Below are 17,551 nucleotides of genomic sequence, written 5' to 3'. Positions count from 1 at the left end.
TCTCCCATGAGGCCAGAGGTTTTAAGGTCCAAGGACTGAACCCGCTCATTAGTTTTCCCCAGATCTGCCCGAATCAAGTTGACGTCAATCGAGATTGTGTCCACTTTATGCGCCAGGGTCTCAAATTGCTGCCCGATAGAGGACTGCATCCCCTCGATGGCCCCCATGATATCCTGCAAGGTTAGTTCCGTGGCTGGGGGCAAACCGTCTTTCAAGGCTTCCAGTGCCCGTCCCGATCCGCCCGGTGACCCCTTCTGCTGGGCATAGCGGTCCATGTTGTTGGTTTGGGTGTATCCTCCCCGCCTGGTACTCTTGGGCTTCTGTTTTTCGGCGTCCGATTTGGTCGACATTGTGGTCTGCCGCGGAGACAGTCTCCTTGCCCATCCAGAGAAGACGACCATACAACAAGTGACCGGCGCAACTCACTCCCAGGCCAGGGCGCGATGAAGACAGGAAAGCGAAAGCGAAAGCGAAAGTGATGACACCGTCCTCCCGACGGCTCGCCCCTCACACGGCCGCTGTTGTTCAATTAGTGCTCGGGCACTGTGCCAGCGCAAGCCCCGGGCATCTTCCGGGGAGTAGGCCACAAACTTCCATGTAGCACAACTTCGGCCTCCGGTGAGCGATTTCAGTCCGGACAGCGACTATCACCTCAGCAACGGCTCGCCTCCAATATTCCGGGTGTTAAAGACAGGATGCTGCACAGGATATTTGCCGGAGGGAGCGAGGGTCTCAGGAGCTCTGAGCTCACGCGGCCATCTTGATCACGCGCTAGGCTCCTCCCCACAAATTAGAAATGTTTGATCTATTCATAAACATTTGGAAACTCATTTATCGCACTGCTGTGTGAACAAAACATTCCCACAAAAGGAACAGGCAGGTGTAAGTATTGTAGAAGTGTGAGAAAGTGCAGCACTGTGTCCCATTTCTACAGATAGGGTGTATTAAGAGTAAGATATCCATTAGCAAAATGAGTACAGATTAAAAGTCTAAAAATAAAACAAAGACATCTTTTCTGACATTAGACGTGCATGTTGTGTGCTCTATATACATTACTCAAACTTGGAGAGAGGAAAATAGGTGCAAGTCAGCAAGCATGCGAATACTTTACAGATTTACACAAACATTATGGCATGCCTACTTTAAGCTGAGGTTGCAGGGGAAAGGACAAAAAGTATTAAACTATGCATGTGCACGTGGTAAATTATGGCACTGCATACAAATATCCCAGAAGCAACATGCAAAGATATGATATGAGCAATTGCAATATATTTTATGCTCAAATGTGACTACATGCGTTTTACCTAGTAATAATAACAGGGAAAGAAAAAAACTCTCCTAACCCAAAGAGGTAGTAAAAGCAAATTGAGAATCTTATTTTTCTGTTTTTGTTGCAATATTTTTAACAAATCAATATTTAACAATGAGGTATCCCCGTCATGTGCAGAACCTGGGGATAGTTAAGGTATATGGATAGAGATTCTGCCACGAAGAAGACCTTTTTATGTATCACTTTGTTCTCACAGAGGTAGGGCTATCAATTAATGATACATAGAAACACACAACTGACCATAAACATGGACAAAAACTCAACTGAATTTGAAAATAGTGTCAGATATATTACGAAAATCATATATCATATGTGATTTATAAAGAACGACAGGACTAATACACAATGTACAGATTCAGAACAAAGCAACAAAAATTATAGTGGTCGTTACATAAAGACTGACTGAAAAATAGTTATCAACAATACAAAACTCCAAAATATATTATACATATATAACACGTAAAACAAGAATTCGTTTGCAGCGTCAATTTACAATGAATCACCATAAATAGACCTGCGATTTATCATTCCAAACATAAATATGTGTATTTGGGCAACAGCACTTGTGCATTCAACGTCGACGTTTAGACACCCTATATACATGTGTAGTTGAGTAACATCACCGTGGGGGTCTTCATCAGGACTATAGACCAGTAGTGTACAGCCTTTTAAGAGAAAATATCTCTTGGAGAGATGCTGATATCGGATCGTGCACTCTCCCGCTGAATCAATCAATCAAGATAACCTCGGAGTCAGGATTTGTCAGACCAAGGTAAAAATAAGAAAGGAGCCACTTAAAGGCATTCCTTTACTGCAGACCTTTTCTGCTTGACAATGATATTGCAAGGAGCAGTGTGTGGTCCCTTGTATCCTCCGGCGTGTCTAGCTCAGAGATATAGGGCAGCACGTATATAACAGAGACATAATTTACGCCTAGAGGTGTTTAGAGGTGCAAAGCGAAATTTGAACAAGCCTGAACACAAAACCTCTAGCAGTTTCAGGAGGAAAGCCCATCATTAGTTTTCAGACAGCTGTCTGTCACATTGGGTGTGCATATTCAACCTAGTGTTGATAGGTTTGGTTAACTTTTATAAAGCGTAGTGTTTACCACGTGGGTATCTTGGCATTGGGCAGAAAACGAGAGCTCAGAAAAAGAAAAGCACTTACACAGCTAAAATAGATCCTTGTCAAGTGGAGCAAGGAAACAGTCTGGCATTTAAGGCTATCCTAAACTCCAAAAAATTAGACACCAAGCCTAAGGAATGGGATTCCGCTGTGAGGTGGCGGCAACTGAGAAGACCCAGCTGCTTAGAGGCGGCTGCCGAAATCTGGAAGGTGTCATTTCTTGCAGCAAGCTGGCTTACTACGCCGCGTTGCGTGATTTTTTGATAAATGTCCCCCTTAATTTTTATGCCATTTATTCTGGTTCTGCACCATTGTACTGTGGCCTTACTTAAAATATATTTAAATCAATTGGTATTAGCCATTCCTCTCCCAATGTTTATGGATCAAAACAAATGAACTAGGGACTGATGAGAGTAATTTCTCAATGACTAGAGTCAAAATAGCAGTAAACCCATTAATGAAAAATGGGAGACTACTCAAAAAAGATGTTTCTTCCTAGAGCTAAATAGAAATATGACTCAATAGCATGAATGGTCAAAATAATGGGTCTGATTTGATCTGCGAATGTTCTTTTACGGCTGACAATAGATAACCTAGGCAAGGACAGATGGCCATGATTTACAAAGGGCTTTCCCCTTAGGATTGTCTTAATCCAAAAGAACAGTCTTTAAACAGTCATAAGCCTTGACAAATGCCCTTTTTAAGTCAAGGCCAGGAAAAAAGTAGTGAATCAAGGCCAAAGTGAGAGCTGTGACAGCGGTAAAATTCCAGCAGGGAGTCTCTTTCTCACACACATTCAGACATGAATCTGATGCTGAAACCTGTAAATCTCTCTCCTGTTGTGCTTTGGCATTGGCTAGACATTGTTATGTGTCTCACAGTTCTGTTCAGTGTTCCTTAAGGTATGGATTTCTTTATCTCCTGTTTGCTAGATTGCTCCAACAATTCGGGATTGTGTCTGCAATTCCAATTCAACCTAGATGAAGAAGGCAGTGCAGAAATCCTCCGGGCTACTGTGTGGATGTTCCTGGTCAATTCTTACAACAGGAGAAGTCAAGTGACCGTCACATCATACCTTTGCCAGTCGAACTGTGTGGACCATAGTGTTGCTCAACAGATGCCTCTTAGCGTGCAGAGAAGTGGATGGTACAAAATCCCATTTGCGCCATCCAAATACCAGGCAGAAACTTGGGGAGAAAAAAAGTTGCGTATCCATCTGGGGTATAAAGGCTGCATAGGAGGCCTACGCCTGGCCAATATCGGTGGCTCACACCGGCCATTCATAGTGGCAGAGGTGAGGAGGCTTGTGGTACACCCGCTGTCCCAAAGGAGTTTGACATGCAATTCCAATTCAGATATGTGCTGTCGGAGGAGTTTCTATGTAAACTTCAAAGAAATTGGTTGGAACAACTGGATCATAAAGCCAGAAGGATACTACATGAATTACTGCAAGGGTCGATGCCCCATCAGCCTGGCTGGGAATCCAGGGACTGCTGCCTCATTCCACACCGCAGTCTATAACCTTATTAAAGCCAACAATGTCTTGGCGTCAATGGGATCCTGCTGTGTAGCTACTCACCTACAACCACTTTCTCTACTTTACTTTGATAACAGTACTAACGTTATCAAAAAAGACATTGCAAATATGATTGTGGAAAGATGTGGTTGCACATAGTGCCATAATATCGACTGAAGCGTACAGCAGCAAACTGTCTGATGAGGTTGTAGGCTGCTGCCTCTGTGCAAGAATTTCCAATATTAAAGAATAAAGCTGTATAAAAAAAATAACACGCAAAAGTGTGTTGCCATCATGTATGTGAAATCACCTGGTGATCTAAGGGATGCAAATCAACTGAACATGGCGACTGAGAGTGGCAGTAATGAGCAAAACTCCGTCAAATTGGTCTAAAATTGCACCCTTTAGGCTTCATACTTTTCAGAGGCTTCCCTGAGTTTGCTGCCTGGAATTATTGTTACAAATTAGATAAATGTTTCTTGATTTTAAGTACACATCCATTTTAATTCTACTACTGCTCTACTACTGACAAATTAGCCTTACATGTACTCCAGCCATGCCTTGAATTAAGTCAAGCACCACACATAGCCAAACACTGGTACTGTAACACATTTTTAAAGAAATCAGTGGAGGCAGTGACTAACACTAACAATAAATACAGGAAAATTAGGCAAAAGGTTTTTTTTTTAATGGCTGTTTACCTTTCAATAAATTATTACATTTTGTACATATAAATAGTTAGCATAACTACATTTTCAATGGACTTTCTTAAAATATATCTTACAAAAATGCTCACATTACATACATTACCCCTGCTAACACAAGGGAGGATGGACTAAACAACCAACCCTCCAACAACCATCTACATGTGTAAAATAATGAGACAAATCACATGCAGACTGGCAAAATAAGAAATTAAGTAACACACCAAATATCGGTGAATGTATTAGTAGGTTTGCCCCTCATTTTGAGGAACAAATAGTTAAGGAAGAGAGAAACAGTTTACAAGCAAAGGATCAATATCTTTGGCATGTCTAGGAAAGTAGATTTTGAGACATTACGCTTCTCACCTCAAGTGATCATTTCTCATTATTGCAGACTTCAGCAGAAACTTGGTTCACCTACTGCTTGATCCCAGGCCATACATGCCCATGTCAGAATACTGGCTGCAGTCCATGGCCTGGCTTCCGTGTGTTTCCAGACAGTCATTGGAGACACTCTCGGCAACCCAATCTCGTTGCTTGCGACATGTACTAAGGTCCATCAACAGCTGGGTGGGCCATGCCACAGTCACTAGCAGAAAGCCAGCATATGACAAGGGAATTCTATGTTACTGCACACTTTCCTCTGGTATTAGGTGGCAGTGATTACTCTATAGTAAGCCACCCTACTATGGGGAGCAACACTTCTGCAACAGATGCTGCTGGCACTCCATCAACATGCAAAATGTCTGAGATGCGAGGGGCGTTATCACTGGTGTACCTGCGGCAATTACCAGAAAAGCACACAACAACCATTGGTTCCATACCGGATGATTGCTGGGGATTTGGTGACTTGAGGTTAATTGGTAAGTTGCTATAGCTTACACTGGGACTGCATGGGGATGGCGCCCCAACCATAGTCACTTATTACTACATCATAAATGACACACATACATATTCAGTGAATGCATGTGTGTTTAGATTATGTAGAAAATGTATACTAGAAATCACATCATAACAAATACAAAATCTTTAATGCAGGTGTTGCTGGGTATGCCCTCTTTCTCCATCCCTCTGGACAGTCAACCACACAATTTGAAGAGAGTTACATGCATACATAAAGGATGCATCATTGAATGCACTTTTGAGATCCTAAGTTGCATTTTAATTTTAGATGTCTTGACAGTATGGGAGGCGTTCATGTGCTATCCAGAAATTGTTTGCAAGACAGTAGTAGTCTGTTGCATGTTGCACAACATCACCACGCAATAGAGCTTACATCTAGACATTACCCCTGATCTGTGGTTCCATCCAGGGTGCAGAGCAGAGGTCACAGCGTGCAGGTGCGTGATTGACTAGTGACCTTATTTTTCTTTTTGTGTTTTTGGGGCAGAAACTAGAGGGGTGCCTTCGATACATTTCTAGACTTGTATAATCATTGTGAGTAAAAACAAAAACATACAAATTAATGACTGAGAGACCTAAAGCACAAAGCAGAGATATTAAGAATTAATAAGGTTTTCGACCTCAATACGTTTTTCGGCACAAAGAGGCGAAATTATATTGATTAAAGTGCATTTATTCAACTATCAACCTTGAAAGAGCTCCCACGTAATCCAAAACCTCTTCAGTTGCCCTATCTTGTGAAATTTACTTCGTCAAGAAGCATTATATTTTTCATCTGAAAATTCTAGGCAACTAATGTAGGGAGATTCTCTGCTCTCCATCTCGGAGCAATTATAGTTCTTGTCACCAAAGAACCAAAAAATATAAGATTGTGTTCCTTTTTCTTCCTGGATTTTGCCACCTCCTTACGAGGGCCACACTAGGATCAAGATTCAGAGAGACACCAGTAATGTCTTCCAGTTTCTAATAAATTGAAACCTAGAAAGATTGCAATTCACTCCCATAACATGTAGTTGAAATGCACCAAAGCATTATGATATTTACCATTTTGGCTAGTAAACTGAGGCAAAGTTGACTTATTCTCTCAGGATGCTGCGTTGAAAAATATTAATTGCGCAATTATTTAAAATCATTGCAACATAAAAAAATTGCATTGTTAGATATTATGAATGAAACAACAAAGGACCTTATTGAAGCTTTACACTTCTCTTAGGAGTGTAATAGCTGGTAATGACAGAAGTGCATTTTAGTTAAACTAGAGTTAACTGGAAGATGGTGAGAAACTGCACAAAAATTGGTTTAAAATGAAATGAAAAAGAAACTTACAAAGCACAATAGTACCCTGAGGCTAACAGAAGAAACAACAAACCCAGACACGAGGATAACAGAAGATCATGTAATAATGGAATTCTGTTAATGGGTAGTCTCTGCGGTCCCGGGTACGTTTGAAAAAGCCCTCATCCGGCTGGCCAAACGGGCGAAACATGTGTCCGCTGTTCTTTACGTAATTTACTCTGAATAAATAACTATCACAGCGCACTTGGCTTATAAAGCGCTAAAAGATCTTTAACTCTTGGAAACGACAACTTTTCATTGCAATTGATCAACGGGCACAGACCTCTTTCCAGATTTTAAACAATCCTCTACAATTAATGGCTTTTGAGTGTAGCCATTTGTGAGGCACGTGCCAATCAAACCATAGGGTTTTGGCTTTCTCAGCGTGAATCCCAGATCTATTCACCCAAACAAGGATAACAGAAGAGCCTAACCTAGTCACAGTGTGAAAAGCCTTGTTTTAATGGATTTCTGAAGTGAGTACAGCATTTCAGAGACTTAATTAGCATATAGTTCTAGAGTGTTGTCGTCAAGTACAGAAGGATGTACTCCCACCCCAATAACTGAGCTTCAGTTTCAGAATGACCAAGTAATTTCTGTCAAATGATCTAAGATGATGCAGAAGGCAAACTAATGAAATCTTGATGCTAAAAAACAACAACAAACCCAGACAAGAGGATAACACAAGATCATGTAATAATGGAATTCTGTTAATGGGTAGTCTCTGCGGTCCCGGGTACGTTTGATTCAAACGTACCTGGGACCGCAGAGTCTACCCATTAACAGAATTCCATTATTACATGATCACACGAAGATTGTTTCGCCTTGAAAAAGCCCTCGTCCGGCTGGCCAAACGGGCGAAACATGTGTCCGCTGTTCTTTACGTAATTTAGTGTGAATAAATAACTATCACAGCGCACTTGGCTTATAAAGCGCTAAAAGATCTTTGACTCTTGGAAATTATTACTTTTCATTGCAATTGATCAATGGGCACAGAACTCTTTCCAGATTTTAAACAATCCTCTACAATTAATGGCTTTTGAGTGTAGCCATTTGTGAGGCACGTGCCAATCAAACCATAGGGTCTTGGCTTTCTTAGAGTGAATCCCAGATTTATCCACCCAGTGTCAAACAAGGATAACAGAAGAGACTAACCTAGTCACTGTGAAAAGCCTTGTTTAAATGGATTTTCTGAAGTGAGTACAGCATTCCAGAGACTTAATTAGCATATAGCTCTAGAGTTTTGTCGTCAAGTACAGAAGAATGTACCCCCAACCCAATAACTGAGCTTCAGTTTCAGAATGACCAAGTAATTTCTGTCAAATGATCTAAGATGATGCAGAGGACAAACTAATGAAATCTTGATGCTAAGAATTTTGTGCCTGTATTAAGGAAAGCCTTATGGGCCTCATGGGCAAAGCAGATTGCTTTAAACATAGCCCTCTTCCTTGCTGGAAGTCAGTGTAGTTCCTTTAAATCCTTAAAAACTGATTGAGGTTTCGGTATATTAGGAATATGACGAGCTGCCGCATTCTGAGCTACCTAAGTCTATTCTGGGAATCCTGGGGCTGTATTACAGAAAGTGCACTGGGGACGCAATGAGCGTTCCATCATTTGCATGGGGGCATGGCCCGATGCAAATGAGGGAATTACTTTGACTCTGTGCCAGTGCCCTATTGCCGATGCCATCGCAGAGGCAACATTGCCCTTAGGAGGTGCTCTTTCAGTGCACCTCCTGGGATCAGCCCTCTTGAGTGGTGAAAGGGGGTCCAATAGACCCCACAGCCATGCTCCAGCAGCCGAATACAGTCACTCACTGCACCTGCCTTCAAGGGGATCTCTAATCCCTCTTGAAAATGCAGGCAGGTTCCCACCTGCACTGTGAAACATATAACAGTTTTTAAACAGCTGGTCCATATTTCACTTAAATGCTGCCCCAGGGCACAGTTAACAGCTGCCCTGAGGGCAACACATTTGTCACAATAGGGCACATTTTCCCTGTTTGCAGCCGGCGCACCTGTTTAAAGGTGCCCTGTGGTACAAACAGGGAAAATGCACCCTTTTAAAAATATGGTTGATTGCCAGATAAAAAGCATTAGTCGAGATGAGAAGAGATTAAAGCTAGGACATCTGCTTTCTCTGATGGAACAGGAATAAAAGCAAAGATTTTTCTGAGAGTTCTAAGGATGTTAAAGCAGGAAGCTGTAACCTGGCTGACCTGAGTTGTAAAGGTCACTGAGTCATCAAAGATCACTCCTAAGTTCCAGGCTGATTTAACTGAGAGCCCGAATGATCCAATCAACGTAGTAAGTGGGATACCATAAAGGTTAACAAAAGCGGGGTTAAAGATGAACCTTGGGGGGACAACACAAGGCAAAACAAAAGGTTTAGATGCAGTGGCGACTCCTCCTCTAAGGCGGAGGAGCGTCGCCCCACTGCCTTGATGCAGCAAAAGAAAGGAAAAAATAAAATTATAATAACTAATGTTATTATCATTTTCTTGTGTCCTCCTGCTGCGACAGCTTGCGTGAGGGGGTGGGGTGGGGCTGAAGAGCCCTCTCGGGCCACCCAAAACAGTCATGCGCACTTTCCCTGTTCTCCATACAGGCTGCATTACAGCCCGTATGGAGAACATGCCCACTCCTCCTGCCCATGGCTGAGCGCCAATCACAACGCTGCAATGCAGTATTGTGATTGGTTAGGGGAGTGTGGGAGCCATGGCGCTTTTTGCTTCCTGTTTCTCCCAAGAAGGAAGAGTACGCAGGAGAGGCGGCCGGGAGGTAAGTGATTGTTAAAAAAAAATAATTACCCGACCACCCCTCCTTCCCCCCTTGCCCCCCGCCCCTTCTCCCCTACCCGCCTCACTGCGGGTGGGAAGTAGCAGCTGTGACTGTTTAGATGTTAAATGGTTGTGACTACTGTTTGAGTCTTGCTTGTCAAGAAGGAACTTAAAAGTTGTAGGAGCTTGTCTCTAATCCCCTGACGAGCTAGAGGGGCCATTAGCACAGAGTAAGGCACAGTATAAAATTATGAATCTTAAATCTTGTTTTCATATTTTGCCCATATTATACACTGCCCTGCTCTGCATTCTTGCTTCCGGTGTATTTACCCTCATTCTCATGTTTGATACTAATAAGAGAGGCATTACAAACGATTCGCTCAGCCTCTGGTAGTTTACATTTTTTGCATCTTTTTCAAGGGCATTTTTTCTTCTTCTCATGAGAAAGCTGTGCACCTGCTAAACTGAGTATCCGTTTCTGCCACATGTACTCTCAGTTAAACTAAAACATGTCCATAAACTATAAAAGTAATGCAAATTAAGGTGGGATCAGCATTAAATGTTCACTGCTATAAAGGGGACATACTATCACTTTGCACAGCCATGTTGCATTTTGCTTGATTTGCCAAATAAATGTGCATAGACTTCACAAAGATGTATGTGAGTTTTGTGTTACCCTTCACTCAGTAGTGTATATCAGCATTATTTTCATCTCAAATCTTAGATGTTATTGGGGTCTCAAGAGCATCCAACCATGAGCACAGATCTTTGTATGGTTCAGCTTTAAGGGTCCCAGTAATAACTGATATATGTGGTCAACTTGGCCACTGTGAAGAGAGTAGCGAAATTAGGCATCAAAAAAACTAGTGGACCTATTTTCCACCTGAGCTGCTAGTTTGGTTGATGCATATAGTGGTGGGACAGTGGCCTTGACAATGATGAATGGAGGTCTATTGTGCCACCCACATACATCATCCTATAACAGTGCTTTTAGACCACCATTATATCACAATCAAACATGATGTACTTAATTCATTAACCGATACACTTGCACTTCACTTTTCACTCATTCTGTCACATTTTTATATGTTCTCAATAGCAAAATCAATCACATAGTTTACTCTAGTATTTATACATACTTTAAATGTTGCTGCCCATAATTCAAAACAAATCCCTTCAACATTTAAGTACCTCTAATTTGTATATGAAGACCTCTTCTCCTGCCACAGCAAACAGGAAATTACATTCAGTAACAGGAAGTTGGCCCTTTTCTGAGCTATTGTAATCCATTCTTTCACCACAACAGCATTCTGCAGCTCTTGTAAGAGGGGTTTAGCCTTAGTAGTGAAGAATTGAAATAATGGGCAAAAGGATCCTCCAACAGTACCCATAGCTCTGTGGGAATCCAGGGACACAGTTGAGCAATACAACACATGCCCAGTGTCATGTCACACGACACAGTTAGGCAAGCAAAGAAACAGCAAACCTGAAAGAGACGACACACAAGACGATTTAAAGTACACTTTTAAATGTACAACTACATTTCTCAGATTCAAAGGCACATCCTCAGGCACTAGAGGATCAGCACACTAAGACACACTTCAGTTCAACAGTGGGAACAAGGTATTCAGTGTCAACTAACACTTATCTCCTGTGTCTAGGACCTGCAATTTGTGTGACTCCTCGCTATTCGTATTAGTCCACATTCAGCTTTACTCGTTCTTTCATCTTTGTTGTCTTTTCACTGTTACATGGTGTTCCATGGTCCTTCTGATTCCTCACCTTTTGTCATTCGTTACCTAATGTTGAAAAATTTGGAATTGAGATGCTGTGCCTACAGATTTCAGTATGGATCTTCCAAATACCAACCTGCTGGAGTGTTTCTCTTTCCCTCTCTCTCTCTCTTTCCCTCAATCTCGCCCCCTTTTCTCCTTAGTCTTGATCTTCATTACCAACCTTGACCTAATCCAAGGGAGTGAGTCAATCTAAAGGGAGAAAAGAGGGTTTGGCCTCAACATCCTCATCCGTGACAGTTTGCCAGAACCACACAAAATAGAATCTGAGTCCAATTCCTTGCAGGTGATGGCACAAGCGATCAGCAACACCCAAGATGATCTTGAAGTCACTCACTAAGAGTTCCCTTTTCTCTTAGAGAAATTGAATCAGGCAATTAACCTGTCCAGCACATCTAGTGAGGTCAAAATTATTTCCACTGCTCTGCATAATTGAAATAAAAACAATGATTCAGGAGGGAATAATACATACCTAGTAATGTGGTTATCCCTCCCTACACCTCATTTGTGGAACCCCTGAAAGGTGTGCAGTAGACTTATGGCTTCCAAGCTTTTAGTACTCAATCTTATTTACATTTTCTATTGAAGCATCAGCAATTTGTAAATGATCAAGCTACGGTTACATTTATGTTGTGCTATTTTAGCAAAGACACATGAGTGTGGGTGACTTCTTTATTTCTAAATCTAAGCCCTTGATTATCACATTTTAGGACATTTGTGCAGCATTTTACTGTCATTTTCGAAGAAGACAATCTTGAGTCTTTGTACTTGCATCATCACTTTCCCTGCAACAAGTAAGGAGGAGCTAGTAGCATACATTCACCAGTTCCTGCAGCTAATGGCAGAGGCCTCCTGAACGGATGAGTCTTCAGCAGAGGCCTTCTATCAAGGCTTGCTTGAAGGACTGAAAGAGGCCCTTTCTTTAGAGGGGAATAGAATCCTAACCACTGCCACATTTCTAGATCTCGCTCTATACAAAGTGATGCACAGCAAAAACAAAGTACCTAAGGAGAGACACAAGTATAGGTTCCATGAAGGAAGCCATGCAACCTGGAAATATTTGCAAGACACTAAGCACAGAAGAAAGGTATCACAGAAGAAAAGAACAGCTGTGCCTTTACTGTGGAAAGCAGTCGCATTTTGTAAAGTAAGGCTGCAGTCTGACAGTAAATGCCAGGGCAGCACTGTGAAGCTTGAACCCCATCAAGTCTTGTTCTTCTTAGATACTTCAACATATGAGAACATTCTCAGCTCCTGGTACAGAGTCTCCCCAGCTATGGTCACCTTACTACTTTGGCTCTCATTGATTGTAGAGTTTCTGGGTCTTTTGTGGATCAAAGTTTGCATGACAAACAATGTTCGTCTAAAGAAAGCAAGAGGGGTTCCAGCCCCGATTTAAGGGCTTGATGAGTAGCCTTTGATTTCTGGAGAAGCATGTTGGGGAACTCTCTCCTTGGGAGTAGCCTTAAATAAGGACATTTTGAAACCATTTAATTTGGGCTCATTGATACTCCTGCTTTTGATATTGTACCGGACACTCCTTGTCTTATAAAACACACTCCCTCTACTGAATGACTAAACAAACCACTACTCTTTTTCACTGTAAAGTTGCCAGCGGCACTGCTCTCTGAGATAGTGGTTAAAAAAACTTCTTCCTTTTACTTGCTGTGTTGTTGAAAAGGAAGCAAGTTACCAGAGGTATAAAGATTTCCAGGACGTCTTCAGTAAAATGGAGCTGATTAAATGCCTCCTCGTTGCCCTTAAGTCTGTCCCATTGATTTGAATCCTGGAGAAAAACAAAAAAAGTTGTCTATATCAATTAACGGTACACGATATGATTCTCGAAGAGTACATAAGAGAAAACCTTTAGAATCCACTTCACCTGCTGGGGCGCTAATTGGGGGTGAGGAGAAGTCTGACCCTGTAAAAACTGCCGAAATGTTATTTTACTAGGTATGACCAACCTAGTCCTTCATTGAATCACTGAAATCAAGAAGGGTCCACAATTATGTCCAAGTTCAAACAAGTTGATTTTTTTACGTACAATATATATGACACATAAAAGCGAGCCAACAAGTGTTTCACAGCTACTTCTCAGGCTTGGCTGTGATTCTAGTCTAAACCTGAGGCCCAGGGCGAGGGGAATCTTGGGGGGGGGGGTGTTGTTGTACTGTCAGGTCACAAGAAATGGGTAGGCACAAGAGACAAAAGACATAGCAAACCTTTGAGAGATGGCACGCTGCACAATTCACAGCTACCTCTCAGCCCTGGCTGCGATTCCTGTCTTAACTTAAGGCCCAGAGGGAAGGGGATCATGGGAATAAGGTGTGTGTCGGGGGGGGGGGGGGGGGTTTACTGTCTGGTCACAAGAATTGTGACCAGAAATGTGAGATTGTGGGTAGGTACCAGAGACCAAGGACATTGGAAAGCTTTCAGAGAAGGCCCACAGGAAAATGGAAAATACTCTAGTTACATGTTAAACTACATGTCCCATACTCATCAGTAGCGTAGCACTGACCACTAGGGTATCGGCACACTTAGACAAACGTGGCATAGTTAAGATTAACTAACCCTGAGCTAGCTCCCTTGTCTGGCAGCAGCGTTGTGGTGACTCCTCTCTATTCACATTATGTTACCCCGGGCTTGAATTGTTTCCCCAGTTCGGTGCCCTGCATTCCTCCCCTGTTGTGATTCGTTATCTGCCTCTACCATTTTATGAGTTTGTCTTCCCTGAACAGACTTCTTCCCTTCCGGTGATGCAGTGGTCTTCATCTTCAGCTCCTGAATTGGTTTTGCGGTACCAAATACATTGTACAATCTGCTTGCACTGGGTAAGTCCAGAATTGTGTTACGTCTATATCTTATTTTCCTAATGTTTGTGACTCCTTGGTAATTTGTGTTCTCTGACTCTCAGATAGAGACGTAACCTTGATAAGTTTTAAATCCAGTCTGGATCTTCCAAATGCCAAAACATTATCTATGACTGCTTAATACTATGAGCGAACGCAATGTAATCCTCTTGTATAATTTCTTTGTCTGCAAACATATTTGCATGTTAGGCTAACATATAAGTTATTCTCCAAATAACATATGCAATGGTGTTGTTTTGTCATCTCTATAATACTTTTCAAATATGTTTTGGGTACTATAACATATGTCGTAAGGCTGTATATTCCTTTTGAAAATAAAAAATAAACTAAACAGTCAATTCTTCCACTCTGACATTATCATGGTAGCCGTCATTCTAAGAGGATTGTGCCTGAGGTGGAATGACCGTCATGACCCAACTATATTACATGCCTCAGTTCTAAAATAGACGTTCTGCATTGAAAACCTAGTAATATGTTTTTTTAATTCATGTTGGAGATTTTTTCAGCTATTGAACACAAACAAACCACTATGATAAATTAGGTTTCCTGTGTATTAGCATGGTAGAGAGCAGTTAAAATGCCAGACAATTTCAGTGTTTTCTGGAGAAGCATTTGGGGAACTCTGTCCTTGGGAATGGCCTTAAATAAGGGACATTTTTAAACCATTTAATTTGGGCTCATTGAAACTCGTTCTTTTGATAATGCACTCCTTGGCTGACAAACCGCAACCCCTCTACTAAATGACAAAACAAAGCATTACTCTTTTTCATTGCAAAGTTGCCAACAGCACTGCTCTTGATGGTGTAAACATGAAGGTGTGGACTTATAGACTCATCATTCAAGAAGGGCAAGATCCTCAGTTGTTCGGCAGGCACAAGAACTTTTAAGCCACCAGTGAGGAGTAGATTACTTCTACCAGCAGGGAGAGGGTACCACTTAGAAAGTGACTTGGTGTCAGATGTGTAACCATTTTTATCGGTCGCAAATGGAAAATTGGGCCGTGTGCGACCACTGGAAAGGGTTATAGCATGTGCAAACCCTATTTTGCAAGTCGGTAACCTATTACCGACTCAAAAAATAGGTTTGTGAGTCGCTATTAGGAAGGGGCATGCCAAGAGCTTCCTTTCCTAATAACGAGTTGCAGGGGGATGTGTGATTGTTTTGCGATCGCGGTTACTACCAATTTCAAATTGGCGGTAAGCCCCTTCCCCTTTGTGTTTGGCAGTGAATATATTTTTTAAGAGCAGGGGGCCCGCCCTTAAAAAATTAAAAGAAAACTTTTAATTTTTTTCTTTTGAACACATCATGTTAAGGAACACGTGCTGCTTTTGAAAAAAAAAACCTTTGCTTTATTCAAAAAGCAAACCCCAGCAGGCCACCATCCCTGTGATAGTAGCCCATTCCCAATGGGTTGCAAATTGCGACCTGCCTCATGAACATTGATGAAGCAGGTCATTTGCAACCATGTTAGGACTCACTAAATGGGTCTGAGACACATTAGTAGATTCTGTTTTGCAAGTCACAAAAAAATCACAATTTGGGACCCGCAAAATGGAATGGTCGTACATCTGGCCCTTGCTCTGTAACAAAATGTGCCTAGGCAGAGGGCCCACTGGGTGAAAGCCCACTCGGGAGGTGGGAAATAAATGGACACCACATGCCTGGAGGAGGTGAATAATGGGGCTCCGCTTGGCCCAGAGAGGAAGAAATAGCAGTGGTGTCCCAGGAGCAAGCACCACCATGATTGGGGCCAGCTGTCACCTCTCTATCATTCTAGAGAGTCCCATAACAATGAGGGCACCAGCGGCACCCTTCCTCTACCTGTGCCTCTTCCACCATGTGCTCGTCAAGGGAGGCATTCATCCCAGACATGCTTGAGCCCCAATGTGTTTAACCCACCCAATTCCCCATTATACGCAATGACTACTCTCAAGGAGGCCATAATTGGCATGGTTGATGGTCAGAGAGCGCTCTTTTGGGATGTGCAGGAGATGACTGGAGAAATTAATATCATCTGAAAGACATTATCTGATTAACCTAGAGATCTATGGGGCAGATGTATCATTGCAGCAAACTGCGAGTCCTTAATAGCGATTTTTAGAGAATCGCTATTAAGGACTCCCAAAATGCTATGTAGGTAGGAATCGCAATAATTTTTGCGATTCCTACACATTCCTTATTTGCGACACTCAAATTGCGAGTCACAAATAAGGAATGGTTTCCCGTTCATTCCTATGGGCCAAGAGGCCCATAGGAATGAATGGGAATTGTGTGCGCAATTTGCGAGTACCCAATAGGTACTCGCAAATTGCGCACGCAATTTCAAGGGTGCAAGGGTTCCTAAAGGACACCCTGTTGCACCCCTGAAATTTACATGTGTGCACATGTGGCTCACATACATGCCCTAAGGGCATAAGTGCCACATTGCACTTTAAAAAATGCCAAAAAGTGCATTTTTCAAGGTAATCGCAAATTACCAACAACTTGAAGTTGGTGGTAATTTGGGATTCCTTACAGCTATATCGCAATTTGCAATGGCTACTAGAATAGCATTTAGGGAATCACAAATTGCGATTCTCTAAATGCTTGCACAAAATAGGGAATCGCAAATTTTGCGATTCCTTATTTTGCGAGTAGGTTTGTCTTTCCTACAGTGCACACAGCGAATTTCAGTGTTTGCGATCGCAATTTAGCTTGATACATGTGGCCCTATGTTCCCTCCTGGCCTCCTTCCACTACCCCAGGGTATCATGTTTCTCATGGGGTGTCACTTCCTGCCCAATCAGCCCCATGTCTGAGTAGGAGATCATTGTTGCTGTGGTAAATTAGGAACCAGAGGAATGACAGGTACATTTGTCCCAAAAACAGGACACAGATTGTGACACGCAATCTGGGTTGGAGGACTGACTTTCATTTTAATTTAAACATTTCACTCTGTTTTAGGCAGCTGTTACTATGTGTTAAGACTTCTTAGGTTGGACTTAATTTTTCAATAACGTTTTACATCTTTCCCCGTTGTACATAGCCTTTTCCCTCAAAACTCCCATCGTGTTTCTCTGATGTTCCCGCCCCCTCTAAATTATGTTTACCGATCCATAGATATTATTTTAATTATCTTTACTAATTTCAAAAAGTTCTAATTCTAGCATAAAAATCTTATCATGAATGCGAAGAGTTTGTTTTGCAAGTAAGTGGG

The 17,551-nt window shown here is 42.0% G+C and overlaps 1 protein-coding gene across 1 annotated transcript in view; it reads left to right on the top strand.

Moving 5' to 3' along the window:
* Nucleotides 1-4,248, top strand: part of LOC146856459 (inhibin beta C chain-like) — a 56,360-nt gene extending 52,112 nt beyond the window's left edge. Inside the window, exon 2 of the mRNA XM_085650740.1 lies at nucleotides 3,388-4,248. Coding sequence (XP_085506866.1) covers nucleotides 3,388-4,130 — 743 coding nt within the window. The 3' untranslated portion in view covers nucleotides 4,131-4,248. The remainder of the gene's footprint in view (nucleotides 1-3,387) is intronic.
* The last annotated feature ends 13,303 nt before the right edge of the window (nucleotides 4,249-17,551 follow it).

Source organism: Triturus cristatus, chromosome 4_1, assembly GCF_964204655.1.
Source record: "Triturus cristatus chromosome 4_1, aTriCri1.1, whole genome shotgun sequence".
In the NCBI taxonomy this organism is placed as follows: Eukaryota; Metazoa; Chordata; class Amphibia; order Caudata; family Salamandridae; genus Triturus; species Triturus cristatus.
This window is presented reverse-complemented; position numbering and strand designations above follow the sequence as displayed.